Here is a 17,561-nt window from a genome sequence, read left to right on the forward strand (position 1 = left end):
TGACCTAATATTGACCTTAAGACATGCCAGTCTATTGCATACTGTGGCAACTCTAAAACAAACACAAAGTTAAGCTTCATTTAATGAACCAAATATTTTTCAACTGAGTTTGATATAAAATTATTTTCCAAATCGATTTTCCAAAGTGATTTTCCAAATTAGCAATTTAGCATGATTACTCAAGGATGAGTTTTTGGAGTGATGGCTGCTGGAAATGGGGCCTGTCTAGATTTGATCGAAAATGACTTTTTTTCAGTAATGTCCTGACTATACTTTGTGATCAGCTGAATGCCACTTTGGTGAATTAAAGCACAATTTCCTTCCGAAACATCAAAAAATGTACATTATTCCAAACTTTTGGCCGCCACTGAATAAGATGTGTGTGTATATATATATATATATATATATATATATATATATATATATATACAGGTGCATCTCAATAAATTAGAATGTCATGGAAAAGTTCATTTATTTCAGTAATTCAACTCAAATTGTGAAACTCGTGTATTAAATAAATTCAGTGCACACAGACTGAAGTAGTTTAAGTCTTTGGTTCTTTTAATTGTGATGATTTTGGCTCACATTTAACAAAAACCCACCAATTCACTATCTCAAAAAATTAGAATATGGTGACATGCCAATCAGCTAATCAACTCAAAACACCTGCAAAGGTTTCCTGAGCCTTCAAAATGGTCTCTCAGTTTGGTTCACTAGGCTACACAATCATGGGGAAGACTGCTGATCGACAGTTGTCCAGAAGACAATCATTGACACCCTTCACAAGGAGGGTAAGCCACAAACATTCATTGCCAAAGAAGCTGGCTGTTCACAGAGTGCTGTATCCAAGCATGTTAACAGAAAGTTGAGTGAAAGGAAAAAGTGTGGAAGAAAAAGATGCACAACCAACCGAGAGAACTGCAGCCTTATGATTGTCAAGCAAAATCGATTCAAGAATTTGGGTGAACTTCACAAGGAATGGACTGAGGCTGGGGTCAAGGCATCAAGAGCCACCACACACAGACATGTCAAGGAATTTGGCTACAGTTGTCGTATTCCTCTTGTTAAGCCACTCCTGAACCACAGACAACGTCAGAGGCGTCTTACCTGGGCTAAGGAGAAGAACTGGACTGTTGCCCAGTGGTCCAAAGTCCTCTTTTCAGATGAGAGCAAGTTTTGTATTTCATTTGGAAACCAAGGTCCTAGAGTCTGGAGGAAGGGTGGAGAAGCTCATAGCCCAAGTTGCTTGAAGTCCAGTGTTAAGTTTCCACAGTCTGTGATGATTTGGGGTGCAGTGTCATCTGCTGGTGTTGGTCCATTGTGTTTTTTGAAAACCAAAGTCACTGCACCCATTTACCAAGAAATTTTAGAGCACTTCATGCTTCCTTCTGCTGACCAGCTTTTTAAAGATGCTGATTTCATTTTCCAGCAGGATTTGGCACCTGCCCACACTGCCAAAAGCACCAAAAGTTGGTTAAATGACCATGGTGTTGGTGTGCTTGACTGGCCAGCAAACTCACCAGACCTGAACCCCATAGAGAATCTATGGGGTATTGTCAAGAGGAAAATGAGAAACAAGAGACCAAAAAATGCAGATGAGCTGAAGGCCACTGTCAAAGAAACCTGGGCTTCCATACCACCTCAGCAGTGCCACAAACTGATCACCTCCATGCCATGCCGAATTGAGGCAGTAATTAAAGCAACAGGAGCCCCTACCAAGTATTGAGTACATATACAGTAAATGAACATACTTTCCAGAAGGCCAACAATTCAATAAAAATGTTTTTTTTTATTGGTCTTATGATGTATTCTAATTTTTTGAGATAGTGAATTGGTGGGTTTTGTTAAATGTGAGCCAAAATCATCACAATTAAAAGAACCAAAGACTTAAACTACTTCAGTCTGTGTGCATTGAATTTATTTAATACACGAGTTTCACAATTTGAGTTGAATTACTGAAATAAATGAACTTTTCCTCGACATTCTAATTTATTGAGCTGCACCTGTATATATATATATATATATATCAGAATCAAAATGAGCTTTATTGCCAAATATGCTTACAAATACAAGGAATTTGACTTGGTGACAGAAGCTTCCAGTGCACAAACAATACAACAACGAGACAGAAATAATAAAAAATAGAATAAAGAATAAAAATAAGTGAATAGAATATAAAGTTTATATAAAAATACACAATAAGACACAAAAATATACGTATAAACAAATACAATCTGTTATATACAGTGCAAGGGAATGTAATGTGCAGAAGAGGTAGGATATGTTAAATAAAAATAATTGACTAAGCTTGTTATTGCACATAATTATTGCTCAATGGGGCAGTTTTAACTGTTCATGAGATGGATGGCCTGAGAGAAAAAACTGTTCTTGTGTCTGACGGTTCTGGTGCTCAGTGCTCTGTAGTGCCGGCCAGAGGGCAACAGCTCAAAGAGGTAGTGGGCAGGGTGAGTGGGGTCCAGGGTGATATGCCAGCCCTTTTCCTCACTCTAGAAGTGTACAGTTCTTGAAGGGATGGAAGGGGAGAACCAATAATCCGCTCAGCTGTCCGAACTAGAGGTCTTCACGGGTCCAAAAATCCATGCCCGAACCCAAAGAGACCCGGAAATTCACTACCCAGACCCGAACCAGACCCGTCTATTATTTGAAAGCTTGGACCCGTACCCATGCAGAACCGAAAAATGCTTGACCCAGACCCGAACCGGACCTGTCTATTATTTGAAAGCTTGGACCCATACCCATGCAGAACCGAGAAATGCTGGACCCGGACCCGAACCAGACCCGTCTATTATTTGAAAGCTTGGACCCATACCCATGCAGAACCGAGAAATGCTGGACCCGGACCTGAACCAGACCCGTCTATTATTTGAAAGCTGGGACACGGACCAGGCCGGGTCTGCTCGGGTTAGGGTGGACCCGTGAAGACCTCTAGTCTGAACTGTCCTTTGTAGTCTTCTGATGTCCAATTTGGTAGCTGAACCAAACCAGACAGTTATTGAAGTGCAGAGGAATGACTGCTGAGTAGAACTGTGACAGCAGAGGCTATGGCAGGTTGAACTTCCTCATATACTACATTTTGTAAGGTTTTGTTTTGTAGAGTGTACAGTTAAGTGCTCACAGAAAAGTTGTGTCTTTAGCCATTTTTTGAAGACAGAGTGGGAGTCTGCTTCACGAATGATGTTGGGAAGGTCGTTCCACTATCGAGGTACAGTGAAGCCGAAAGTCCTGGAAAGTGAATTGGTGCCTCTGGGTGTTGGTGAAATAAGAAAATAGGGTGAATCTCACAAAAACATATTCAGTTCATATTTCACCCAAAAATCTATTGCATAGTGAAAATGAAGCATATTTTAGCACTATTAAGATTTTTTTGCATGATTTTCTTATGACAATTTAATAGATTTCCCACAGTTTTCTTATTCCAATTTTACTCCAATTCATTATCGTAATACAGAAATGTTTATTATTATATTACTATAATAATCATTTATTACTGTACACTAAAAATAAGGATATTTGCAGGTTGTTCAGTTTACTTAATTAAAATTAACTAAAGCAACACAATTCTATAACATTTTGTCACAACTTGATTTCATTGCATTATATCCAATTAAATGTGTAAAATGTTGGGACTATATGAATACTTTTTGTAGCATTGATGAAACTGGGCAGGGGATTTGCATTTCCCGGCATGTTTTGCATGGGACTGGATGAGGTGAACAAATGTTGAAATTAAGTGTCATTTTATGCATTTTTAAGCAAAATGAGAATAGAAGGACATTTTTAAATGTTTAATGTTCTGATATGTTAGTATGTAAAAAGAGTGTCTGTTAGGCTGGAGTTTTGGGGGTTACCATTGTGGTGAAGACTGGTGCTTGTGCTTAAGTTGAGGATGGACTTTCATGTTCAAGTGATGTTTGATTCAAGTTCTGCTTAGCCCTGCAAGCAGTTGCTATTAAATGCAACAGTGCAACAGTGCAACTGTTTCACTGTCTCACACTTGCTCACCTGGAATATACTATTGATTAATTATTGGTTAAAGTTGGACCACCATAAGAAAATTATTTAATTAAAAATTATTATATTGAGTTTGACGTATGAAGTTGCTGTAGTGGTGTTGTGTGTGATATGAGAGATCCCTCCACCCTGTGTGGTGGTTGATGAGTAGTAGAAAGGGTCATGTTCCTGCTGATGCTGTTGGTGCTGCCTTTTCAAACTGAACGTCTGCCATGAATTATGGCTTATCAGCAACATTTAGTAAAGTTTTTTAACTTCTTTGGCATTGTAGGATGGACGGCTCAGACCTGGTGATCAGCTTATTGCCATTAACAAGGAGTCATTAATTGGAGTCACATTTGAGGAGGCCAAAAGTGTGCTCAACAAAGTGAAATTCAGGTATTCCTTCTGTTCTTTACATCTTTTAATCAATATATAGGTAGTTGATGCATAGCGTGTCAGTGGCCTTTTTTTAATTAACATCAAGTTATTAGATTAAAATGTATATGAAACTATAAGGGAAAGTGTATATCTTAGCTCACCATTTCTTTTAAGTTTTTCCACCATTTTTAATCACATTTTTAACCTCACTAGTTCATTTGAAATGGTCCTGTTGTGTGAGAAATAATTTTTTTTAAAGCACAAATATTCCATGTAGTGTCTTAATTAATAAAATCTGCATGCATTAAAATGATAAAAGAACTGGCAAAATACTCTTTAAAATAGTTTTCGATGTATGGCACTTTACACCGCAGGACAACTTCTCAAAAATATTTCATGTCAACTACCCATTTGTTTTTAATCGTTTATGTACTGCCTTCTTTTATATACCAAATTATTCATATGTCCCTGGTTTTTACCCTTGAAGTCAGGAGCCAGTTGTGGATATTGCCTTCATCCCAGGAAAAGGACCTTTCTCCAACAGCACGTCATTACATAATGGGGTTCAGAGGGGAGTTGGGAACGGATACAACTCCAGCCGGTTAAAAGTTCATGTCCGATCTCCTGAGGTGAGCTTTTACTAGAATAATCACAGATCACAACATGTCTCCCTGAAAATTTCAAAAATATCAGTGTTAGCTCCTTACTTTTATTTTTTACAGAGACATTGAGACATACAGTGGCCCAAAAAGGTACTGTATTTGGACACTTAAGCCACACTTAAAAATGCCTGAAAAGCAAAAAATTTCACAAAAAGAAGTTTAAGTTGCAAATCATACAACACCAAAGATGTTGGTCTGAATGAAGACAAAAAAGTCTTTACATGCATTCTGGTTGAAAAACGTAATAGAACATGTCCAGAGTTAAAGATGTTTTTAGGGTTCTAGAATTTACACAAGCTGTGAAGCTGAGCCTTTGGATTAGCCACGCCCCCTTTTTTCCCAAAACCTGCACTCCAAATATACCAAATTAGCTTTAATGAGACCGACATGACCAGAAATAGTTGACAAAAACAACAGCAGCAAAATAGTGCCCTCAACTGACAACTGTTATGAACAACATGGCTTAAAAATGGCATTATGCCTCAATAATTCGCTGCAACTACAATACTATGAGAATGCGCAAAATGATTGACGGACAGAAAGCATTGGTTTTTTTTTTGTTTCTTTTTGAGTCTAGAGCTGTCACAGTGACCTGTAAGATATCTCAGGACACTTGTTTCATTAATATCTTTCAGGGAGTAGGAAAATGTTTTGCATACCTTTCCATGAAACAAATTTCTTACAGCACCTTTAATGTGATGAACGTCCTGGTTACTTGCATAACCTCCGTTCCCTGATGGAGGGAATGTGACGTTGTGTCGATGTAGTGACACTAGGGGTCACTCTTGGGAGCCCAAGACACCTCTGGTCTTTGATAAAAGGCCTATGAAAATTGGCAAGTGGTATTTGCATACCACTCCCCCGGACATACGGGTATAAAAGGAGCTGGTATGATACCACTCATTCAGGTTTTGTGCTGAGTAGCTGAGACAAGGTCCCGGCCATTTCAGCGGGTAGTTCAGCATTGTGGCAGGAGGGACACAACATCTCGTTCCCTCAATCAGGGAACGGAGGTTACGCAAGTAACCAGGACGTTCCCTATCTGTCACTCACTCAACGTTGTGTCGATGTAGTGACACTAGGGGTCCCTATATGAAACGCTGCAACTGGCTGAAATGTGTTACGTGAACTGGCGGTGTGTGACGGGCAGATCACTGTGTGCCAGTGCACCAGGCCAACATGTAACCTCCCCCAACGCTGTTATGAGTGTCAAGCAGCCCTTTGGGGACAAGTCGACTGTCCAAAAGATAGAGACAGCCTAGCCCAGCTGTGGCCTCTTATCCTTTTTTTTTCCTCTCCCAAAAAAAAAAGGAATTAACCGACTGGGGCCACCAGGTCTAGTCGGGGGGGTGTCACTCCCAAGGGGAAGACACCGCAGAGACCATACCCCACCCGGGGGGGGGATTTTCAGTGGAAATACGTCGATAATGGTCAAGACAAGGACAGGCCGAAAGGGAGGACCTTGTACTGATACGCCCGACCCTCGAATGCAAACCGTAGGAAGGGTCTGTGTTGAGGTAGAATCGAGACGTGGAAGTACGTGTCCTTCAGGTCTACTGCTGCGAACCAATCTTGATGCCGGACGCTCGCTAGAATGTGTTTTTGCATCAGCATCTTGAACGGGAGTCTGTGTAAAGCCCAGTTCAGTACTCGCAGGTCCAAGATTGGCCGCAACCCACTGCCTTTTTTCGGTACAATGAAGTAGGGGCTGTAAAACCCCTTCTTCATTTCGGATGGACGGACAGGCTCTATTGCATCCTTCTGTAGGAGGGTAGCAATCTCCGCGCGCAGGGTAGCAGCATTCTCGCCCTTCACCGAGGTGAAGTAGATACCGCTGATACTACCCTGGGCGAACGCCTGGCGAACTGAATCGCATAGCCGAGTCGGACGGTCCGGATCAGCCATCGCGACAGGTTGGAAAGCGCAAGCCACGCGTCCAAGCTCCAGGAGGGGGACCAAGGGGACAATCTCATCAGACGTACCAGTGGGTGGGGCCTCGCGGCGGGGTGGAGCCTGAGGTGCCACGCCGTATTGTGGCTGTGCTGAGTTCAGGGACATCGAAGCACTTACCTGGCTCTTTGTGACCACCTCCGGAACAGCCTGGGATGGGGGAGGAAGAGGCCTGTCCTCGTGACCCGTGGAGACTGTCACATCAGGGGCAGATTTGTGCCACAGCTGGGCACGCAGGGGCGGGGAGACTGCCGCTGGAGCGCCAAACCTGCCAAAATGGAATGGTGGACGGTGGTCATGATGACGGCCGTGCACACCGGGTATGTGATCCAGGGAACAAGGAAACCGCTCTTTTGCTGAACTCTTGGGTACCGCAGCCACTTGGGCATGCGGCGAAATCAAATGAAAATGCAACAAAAGATTCTCCTCCCGGCCCTCCACCGGGGGATGGAGTGGTCTGTTTACCAGGTCCAAAGCAGTGTGTTTCATCGTCCCTGGGTCGCCCATCTCAGGGGTGCTTCGGAGCCTTTCGCGGGTTCTTGGCAGCCGGCCTTGAGACGGGTGGCGTCTGCTTCCTGAGGTGGGCTCCACGCCGGGGCTGTGCCGAAGGGGCGGGCTGCGGCGGAGCCAGTGCAGTCACCGCAGGGGGACGCCCTTGGCGACGAGCAGGCGGGGTGTGGGATCTTGAGCCGCGCCGGGGCAGGATGTGCCAGATAGCCTCCGTCTGCTGATTCAGTGACACTGTCGAGGACTTTGCCCCGCAGTTCTCGACGGTGTCACTGAATAGTCTAACCTGGGAAATGGGGGCAGCAAGGAACCGTGCCTTGTCGGCCTCTCCCATCTCGACCAGTTTGAGCCAAAAGTGGTGCTCCTGGACCACCAAGGTGGACATCGCCCGCCCGGGAGACTGCACCATGACCTTTGTCGCCCGGAGAGTGAGGTCAGTCGCCAAGCACAACTCCTGCATCAATCCCGGGGCGGAACTACCCTCGTGCAGTTCCTTTAGCGCCTTGGCTTGGTGGACTTGCAGGAGAGCCATGGCGGCGGCTTGTCCAGCGGCACTGTAGGCTTTGGCCATCAGGGACGACGTAAACCTACAGGCCTTGGACGGGAATTTTGGTTGCCCGCGCCAGGTGGCGGCGCTCTGCGGGCATAGGTGCACCACGAGCACCTTATCCACTGGGGGAATCACAGAATAACCACTGGCCGCCCCACCATCGAGGTGTGAGGGCGGGGGAGCTGAAAGATCGGAACCGGGCAATAAAAGGTGCCTCCCATGACCTTGTCATCTCCTCGTGCACTTCTGGGAAGAAAGGAACTGGAGCGGGGCGTGGCTGCCCGGGAAAGCATGTCCGTTATTTCCGTGTCAGCCTGTGACTTGGCGACCGTACCCGAGGGGGGTAGCCCAGCTGATGTTTCCTTGTTTGACTGGACGAGCCTGCTCTCCAATGCTGCGCTCGAGAGCTCATCAGCTTCGCGGGCTCCGAACAAGAGGTTGCACTCACCGTGAGATGAGCTGGCGGACTCATCCAGAAGCCCGATCGGGGCAGACGAGCGTGCTGGGGAATGGGAGGTCTGTACCCGGTGGAGGTGGTCCCATTGGGGTCCCCAAATCGCCCCCAGTGCTAGCCGCGCTGGCCTCATACCCGTAGGTAGAAGGACCGAGGCGGGGAGCCGCTGGGGTGGCTTGCTGCGACCGCAACATTGCCATGGTCATGTTCTCGCAATGAGTACATGATCCATCCACGAACGCTGTCTCCGCGTGGGTCGCGCTCAGACACGAAAGACAGATAACGACCACAACCAGGAATAACACACAAACGGAAAGGCATCTTTAAAAAGACACGTCTTTAAAAAGACGTTCCGTGTGTGCCGCTCTTTTAGAGCAATATACTCTTTTAGAGAAATATACTCTCTTATTTCTGCCGAAGGGCCCAGGGGCGTTCTCTGCAGTGCACCAGTGCAGAGTATGGAGAAGCCGCTGAAATGCGCCATCGGATCCAGCAGAGGTGAATGAACAGTCAGCTCAGTAAACATCGACTGTTCGGCTCCAAAGAGAAAATCTGAATGAGTGGTTGCATACCAGCTCCTTTTATACGGGAGTGGTATGCAAATAACACTCGCCAATTTTCATTGGCCTTTTATCAAGGACCAGAGGTGTCTTGGGCTCCCAAGAGTGAGCCCCTAGTGTCACTACATCGACACAACGTCGAGTGAGTGACAGATAGGGAACTACACTTGTGGTTACACTGCTAGGACACCTGTGTGAATTTGAGGGGAACTGACTTCATGCATCCACTAAAAATCAATCAAAAATGGGCTAAAAGTCATTTTAAAAAGGCTCAGAAAAGGGAAGTTAGTTCTGAGAAAGCTGTAGCATCATTTGTTTACAGATGCCACTTACTTTGTATATATTGTTATATAATGCAATGACATTGAAATCCTTTAGTGTGACTTAAGTATCCAAAAGTGTCTAAATACTTTTTTGGAACACTATACATTATGTGCAGGCAATTTCATTGTTATGGTCTTTCTGCCCTGCATTTGATTCATCAGAACTGTTTTTCTCATAGATGCGACAAGAGGAAATATCTCCTGTACTTTCATCTTCTCCTGATATCTGCCCTCCAGATATACAGGTTTCAGGTATGTTTCCTCCCAGAGTCACAAATAGTCACTTAAACATGAAAATACAAATTTACCCTCTTAATTACAGACATTGTAATACCCTTTACATCTATTTTTTTTCTTTTCTTCTCACCACCTAAAGAGGCCAATGCTGAATATTTTATTAATATATCTCAGATTTCCCTTTTGAAAGAAATACTCTAGTTTCATAGCCTTTAAAACATGTTAACTTTGTGCAAGGTAATCACAATATATACACTGTGTGTCCAATTATTAGGCAAATTGTATTCCTCAGGATTAATTTTATAGCTGAACAAACACAATGCTCTCAGTCAATCCAAAATGTTATTGAACCTCAAAACTGAATGCTTAACAAAGAAAGTGAGTTTTGTTTTTCTCAGGGGAATATATAAGTGTGCACAATTATTAGGCAACTATTAGTGTGCACAATTATTAGGCAACTAAATTACAAAAAGAATTTCTCCCAACCCAATTGTTTATTCTCAATTTTTAGAGTAGGTGCAACAAATAAGTAACAATTAAAACAAAATGACAACTAAATAAAATATTTGGCCTTTCAAAAATATTCAGTGACCAATATAGCCACCCTTCTTTTCAATAACTGCCATGAGCCTTCCATCCATGGAGTCTATCAGTTTCTTGGTCTGTTCATGATCAACTTTCGCTGAAGCAGCAACCACAACCTCCCAAATGCTGTTCAAAGGGGTGTATTGTCTTCCCTCATTGTAAATCTCACATTTGAGAAGGGCCCACAAGTTCTTAGTAGGATTTAAGTCAGGTGAGGAAGAGAGCCAAGTCATTATTTGGGCATCTTTGAGGCCCTTGCTGGCTAGCCAAGCAGTGGAGTACTTGGATGCATGTGATGGAGCATTGTCCTGCATAAAGATCATGGCCTTCTTGAATGCTGAGGACTTTTTCCTGTGCCACTGCTTGAAGAAAGTACTTTCCAGAAACTGGCAGTAGGTTTGAGAATTGAGTTTCAGTCCATCTTCAACTCGAAAAGGTCCAACTTCCTCATCCTTAATGATAGCAGCCCATACTAGTACCCCTCCTCCACCTTGCTGGCACCTGACTCAAAGTGGTACGCTGTGTCCATTAGTGATCCAGCCACGGGCTCATCCATCTGGTCCATCAAGAACCACTCTCATTTCATCTGTCCATAAAACCTTTGAAAAATCTGTCTTCAGGTATTTCTTTGCCCAATCTTGATGCTTCAACTTGTGAATCTTATTCAGTGGTGGTCGTGTTTCAGCCTTCTTGACCTTGGCCATGTCTCTGAGCACTTGACACCTTGTACTTCTGGACACTCCAGGTAGGTTGCAGTTCTGGAATATGGTAGCATTGGAGGATAATGGGTTCCTGGTAGCTTCACGTTTAATTCTTCTCAGGTCTTTTACAGTTAATTTGTGCCTTTTATTCTCCATGTGTTTTTTGCTCCCCAGTTGACTATTCGCAACAAAACGTTTGATTGTCCGGTGTAATATACGTCTCAATAGTTTAGCTATTTCAAGAGTGTTGCATCCGTCTGAAAGGCATTTTACAATATTTGACTTTTCAGTATCAGTTAAATCTCTTTTTTGGCCCATTTTACCTGAGGTAATGAAGCTGCCAAATAATTATGCACACCTTGATATAAGGTGTTAATCACTTTCGCCACACCCTCCCTCATTACACAAATACATACCACCTAAAAATGATTGAATCCAATAAGCATTCAAGTTTATATGGTTTGGAGTTGGAAAATGTGCATGGAAATAATGATAAGATCAGAATACTCACTTGCCTAATAATTGGGCACGCAGTGTATATTGCTCTGTATGCCTTCATATCACATTACATTAGAATTACTCAGTGGTACTGTTTGTAAAGTGCATCTTCTACAAAACTTCACAGTTACACATAAAAAATAATAAAAAAGGTACCTTACAGATCTTTTTACAAAGTGCAAGTAACAAAAAATAAATACATAAAATTAAACAGTGCTTTGAGAAACAGGATTTCTCCCAAAGCAATTATTTATTTTGTGAGAGAAGGAGAGAGAAAGAAAGATTAAGGATTAGTCAGTAGCAGTGTTTGGATTTTAATCAATGGCCAGTTGAAAAATAATCTCATGGTCCCCCAGGGACCAGGCATGTATCTGAGGTGTATAAAATACATAATCAAATTCCAGAAGACAGTACAAAATAAGGGAGGAAGGCTTCTTTCAAGTCGGGACAGATATTCCTCTTATCTCAATTTACAGCAGCTGGGTAGCTGTTCAGTATAGATTGGTTTGCAGTATAGCGTGTAATCCTTTCTTGAGGCACTCAACTGGGATTGATAAATTGCTATTGAAACATACAGAAAACCCATTAAAGTTATTTTATGCTTTTAGATACTTTGTAATCCGGGTGAATGTTTACATTTCAAGTGAGATCTTTGTATGAAAACCATTCAAAGAAGGCTTCACTTTTGTATTTGTCTGCATGTACAAAAAGTCACATTAAAAATGTATCAAAGCCATTATGTTACATAAAATATAAAATTAAGTGGCATCTGCAAACAATAGATGCTAGAGCTTTTCTCTCTTTTCTGAGCCATTTTGGCAAGAACTTTTAACCAACTTATCCCAAGATCATTAGGATGCAAAGGATGAATAAATCAGTTCCTCTTAAAGGGATAGTTCACCCAAAAATGAAAATTCTCTCATCATTTACTCCTAAAAAGAAGCTCCTAAAGCACATAAAGGTCACATAAAAGTAATCCATGTGACTCCAGTGGTTAAATTTGTCTTTAGAAGCAATTTGATGGGTGTGGGTGAGAAACAGATTAATATTTAAGTCCTTTTTTACTATAAATCTCCACTTTCACTTTCACATTCTTCTTTTGTTTTTGACTATTCACATTCTTTGTGCATATTGCCACCTACTGGGCATGGGAGGAGAATTTATAATAAAAAAGGACCTGTAATGATAGTAATGATCTGTTTCTCACCCATACCTATCATATCGCTTCTGAAGAAATGGATTTAACCACTGGAGTCATATGATAAATTTTATGCTGCTTTTATCTGATTTTTGTAGCTTCAACATTCACTTGCATTGTGAGGACCTACAGAGCAGAGATATTCTTCTAAAAATCTTCATTTGTGTTCAGCAGAAGAAAGAAAGTCATACACATCTGGAATGACATGAGGTCGAGGAAATTATGAGAGAATTTTCATTTTTGGGTGAACTATCCTTTTAAGTTCACACAAGTGCCTTATCACATTACGTTCCACTAAGTTTGACAATCAGAAAATCTCTAGATACTTTTTGTCTTAATTTTTAATAGTAGATTTATTGTATTATCAGTTCAAATTTGACAAATCTCTTTTTAAAATGTTTTATATAGCATATTTTTGTGAAATGTTTTGGTTAAAAAGTGTGCTTTCTTTCTTAAAAAAAATAAAAATAAAAGCCTCTTGTTTTGATATTTTGTTATTTAATGTAATGATGTATACATTTCTAAGTGTAACTGAAGTGTCCAAATACTTTTTGGGGCTATTGTTAATATTAAGTTGGTAATATGAATGACTGAGATGTCCACCACGCACCTGTCCATGAGTTTATCCCTGGCCCAGAGCTTAAGGTGCAGCAGAGGTTAATCTAGACAGGATATGTGCATACCTGACTCGCCCTTGAACTCTGAATCGTGCAGTGTTTACACAAACAGTATTCTAATCATTCATGATATCTGTGGAGCGTATAGTGCTAAATTACCCATTTATCCAAACTTACAGATTTCACAGGACTAAAGAACATCTCTCTAATCTGGATTAAATGGCCACTGTAAAACCGCAAAAGACATTCTGTGTAGCCGACTTTTTGTGTCCTTCCCATAAAGGAAGACTGGATTCGTTTAGACTAAGACACAGGTGGATGTTTATCACCCTTGTCATCCTTTAATTGTTGTTGTTTGTTGTTAAGTCTTTTAAACTTTGTGCTTTGTTGTTTGGAAGGATTTCTAATGTTATCTAACACTGGGTCCTAACCAGACATGATGCATTAACGCGTCATGCGTTAAAAATATTGCAATACTTTTCTCACGTTATTGTGTTGATACTTTTGATCCCTGTATCAATATTTTGTATTATTCTGTTTGTGTATTCGTATCACATGCTGGGACATGGATATGACAAATATGGGTCTCTCTCACATGTTTGCCACAACGATCCAACTATTATATTGTGATGTATCGCGATACATATAGAATCATGACCTATGTATCACGATATCTTATCCTGAGGTGGTTGATGATACCCAGCCCTATTGATTAGAGTTTTTGTCTTAACCAGCCACGACAAGCGACGAGTGACAGGACATTTTGTTGATTGCTTGGTTTCTATTTCTGCGGTGTCTCGCATTTGCTGTGAATGTGCGTGTAATGCAGTAGTTCCGCTTTCAAAGTGGACAGACAAATTGCTTGATTTAAATTCGCTGAAATCAGTGTAAAGGATGATTCTAGAATTCTGTGGATGTAATACAGAAACATTCTAACTGTAAGGCCACGTCCATACTAAACTCTGTTTTGCTGTTTTCTAACGTCATCATTTTCCAAAGTATGCAGTACTAGAGAACATTTTTAAAAGTCTCCATTTTCGATGGAGGAAAATGTTGTTCTAGTGTGGATGAGAGGTATAAACATATGTCTTAAAGCCGATTAAAGGGCTTGTGTACAAGTTTTGACAGCTGAAGTTTGAAATCACAAACATTCAAAAACAGACTCTTAGATCATTTGAACATTCTGTCAATCGATGGGAGAATAATAATAGCCAAGCTGTAGGGTCAGTCCAAACAGAATATCCAATAAAATGAACAAATGACCAGTGACCACTATTTTTGATCCCCAAACCTTTCAGCCCTTTGAAGTTCTCACAATGGAGGGTAAAGTCTATGAAGGAAATAGGGTATAGGGATGATCAGTTCTGAATGGAACACACCCCATCAGATGAGTTAGAAAAGATATGGTAGCACAAGGCAGAAATGCCTGAACTCTTTGCCAAGATTCACCAAACCCATGCGTAGATGTTGTAGGAGCCAATTTGTTAAATTCTTCAATGTTTTAAGTGTTTGATGAAGTTAAAATATTTCATAATGTATTATTCCCCCTTTATGTATTTATGTATTATTCACGTTTACACATTTATTAGAAGAGACTTAAATAAATGAAAATGGATTGCGTGGATCTCAACTTTAAAGCTAATTGGAACGGGGGTCTGTTTAGTGATTTCCAAATCCTAACTTGTACATTGAAGACTTAAGACAGTAAGTACCTACAACATGGCCCCTGGTCTCCATGGATAGATGCTGTTTAATGGTAGTTGACATGAAATACTTTTGGAAAGATGACATTTCCTCCAGTGTGACATACTTTAGTCCATCTAAAACTACTTTAAATTGTATTTGGCTAATTCTTTTATAATTATTATGCATGAAACTTCAATGATATCAAATTAAAGCTGAAGTATGTAACTTTTTCAGTGTTAAAAAAAATAAAATATGCCAGCTTAATATGCAGAGACAACTATAAGTAAGCCATTCATAGGTTAATTTTCTCGAAGACTGTAAATACTGTGTCTTTGTGGCACTATGAAAATTCCTGTGTTTGTTTTAAGTGACCTGATTAGACCCACCCCAACAATGTTACTCAACCAGTGGCATGTGTTGGGGGCAGGACTATCTCTTTGTTTGATCAACAGCAGACAAGGGGTGTATTTAGAAAGATGTTTTGAAAACATTGTTTATTTTTGCAGTTCCATTCAGTGGCGCTAGTGGCGCAGAAATTATTTACTTCAGCTTTAACTGAGAGACTATATGCAATATTTGTAGAAATTAATTTGTCAAACCGCAGGACCATTTAAAATGAACTGGTGAAAATCAAATCAAATTTTGTGCATGGCCATTGCACATGAGAAATCTTGATGCCATGTTGTTTTTAACTAATAGTTGTATTATTGTGCTACAAACATTTTGGCTTTCCACACACAATTCTGATGAAACACTCATAAATGCACCATTAATCTGGATTGTTTTAGTTGTCCTGGATTGTGAGGAAGTGCGTGACCCATCAATACCACCTGTTAAATCCACTCCCACTGGCTGAGCTCCCTGCTGTGCCGTGTTGGTCCTGATTTACCAGCATGGGATGTATGGGGGGTAGTTGTCAGGGAGGTAGAGCCAAACAATGCCCATACCACAAAAAGCACTGGTATTAATACTGGTGTTCTCTATCGCCATCTCTCTCTCTCTTCCCCTCAATTCAAATCCCTCACTTTGTTCATAATCTTTATTGTATTAATGTAATAACCATTCATTTGAGCTCCCAGACAATGAAAAACATTTAGGCCACATTTTCCAATGCAGCTAACTAGCACTCAGCACTAAATGCTCTTATGTGAGTGTGACACTTAACTGGGTGATTTAATGTCCCACTTTCTTACCAGCTTCCAACACACAGAGACCGGCCACTGTTTCCAAACCCAAGATCTCCCTGGACCCCCATATACGGCTCAAATCAGAGAAGCTCGATCTGGTAAGCCAGGTTTACCCAACCAATTTTGCATGTTTTCATATTTTTTGATGACTAGGACCCCACAACAATATGATAAGCCCCTTGTGAGGTACCACCTTCCTACAATATAAAGGCAGCTGTAAATTTTTGTATATAAAGACCCATTTATACTGTGTGAGAAAAATAGTATGTGCAATATTATAGACATGTTGTTTGCTAAATTAAATAATTGGCTTGTATATTGTTATTGCATTAACACCAAAATAAATTATTAAAATATAAAAATATGAAAATAAACTTTGTTTTTAGTTAATAGCATATCTTTTATTTCCACACTATTAGAATACTGTTAAATGTAGAAACATGAAGACAAACATTTTCAGTTTGATTTAAGTTTATTTGCACTTTTCACAATAAATACTGTTCCAAATCAGCTTTACAGAGAATACAGCCTGTCAGCAATCTAAAGGTGACAGTGGCAAGGAGAAACTCCTTATAAAAATATAACATAAGTATTGTACAATCTATTCTTCAAAGTATATTGTAAGGTAGGAGAGATGAACAGATAAACATTAGCAATATTTTTTCATAAAACTACATGCAGTTTTTATTTTTTACTGTTAAAAACTATGGCTGCCAATAGAATAAAATAATTGTAATGAAGCTCATTTTTCCGACCAGACCTTAGAAAGCAGAATGAAACAGAAATAATGTCATTTTTTTTTACTGTAGGTAATCACAGCCTTGCTGATATTCAGTACAGCAGCATGATTGCGATTGTGATATTACTTTTATTCAACAATTATAGAACAAGAAGTTAATACTGAATAACTTACATTTCAGATACAATATGTCTGCATATTTTGTTTACATATTTTTGCTCTGCTAACGAAGAGAGTTCCAAAAGAATCTAAAGCAGGATTAAAGATGTCTGGAACGCTGTACACACAGGGAAGCGGAGTGATACAAACAGTGAAGCGCCCCAGTGCTGTTATACAAAATATCAGCACTCTTAAAAAGTCATTTGGCCATGATGTTTTGTTCAAGAGTCCCATAACTAACTTTTGAATGAATCTCTTTATATTGAATGGATACTTGTACCTGAATCTGTACTTTTTATTAATGACAGGATTAGACTCATTATTTCAAACAGCATAAAGTAAATTTTGCGGGTTAATCCCATTGTTATCTGTACAATTGACTTCTAAAGGAGCCCGTATCTCATTGCAAAGTCACTGACAGACTGTTTATACAGATATCCTTGTTGTTTTTCTCATAGATTTCTGGCTTTGCTCTTTATTATGGTGCAGTTGTTTAGCAGAGATTTAATTTAATCCTGCTGATCCTGAGGCTGACCCTAATCTACCGGTCCATTAA

At 40.6% G+C, this 17,561-nt stretch overlaps 1 protein-coding gene across 8 annotated transcripts in view; it reads left to right on the forward strand.

The window, feature by feature from the left end:
* The window catches only part of si:dkeyp-72e1.9 (syntaxin-binding protein 4), a 101,052-nt gene that overhangs the window by 59,357 nt on the left and 24,134 nt on the right, over nt 1-17,561 (forward strand). For all 8 annotated transcript variants that reach the window (XM_051717699.1, XM_051717701.1, XM_051717703.1 and 5 more), the window contains exons 9-12: nt 4,304-4,410; nt 4,880-5,021; nt 9,578-9,650; nt 16,117-16,205. In XM_051717699.1, the coding sequence (XP_051573659.1) occupies nt 4,304-4,410; nt 4,880-5,021; nt 9,578-9,650; nt 16,117-16,205 (411 nt within the window). The remainder of the gene's footprint in view (nt 1-4,303; nt 4,411-4,879; nt 5,022-9,577; nt 9,651-16,116; nt 16,206-17,561) is intronic.

The sequence above is a fragment of the Myxocyprinus asiaticus genome, chromosome 14 (assembly GCF_019703515.2).
Source record: "Myxocyprinus asiaticus isolate MX2 ecotype Aquarium Trade chromosome 14, UBuf_Myxa_2, whole genome shotgun sequence".
Lineage (NCBI taxonomy): Eukaryota > Metazoa > Chordata > Actinopteri > Cypriniformes > Catostomidae > Myxocyprinus > Myxocyprinus asiaticus.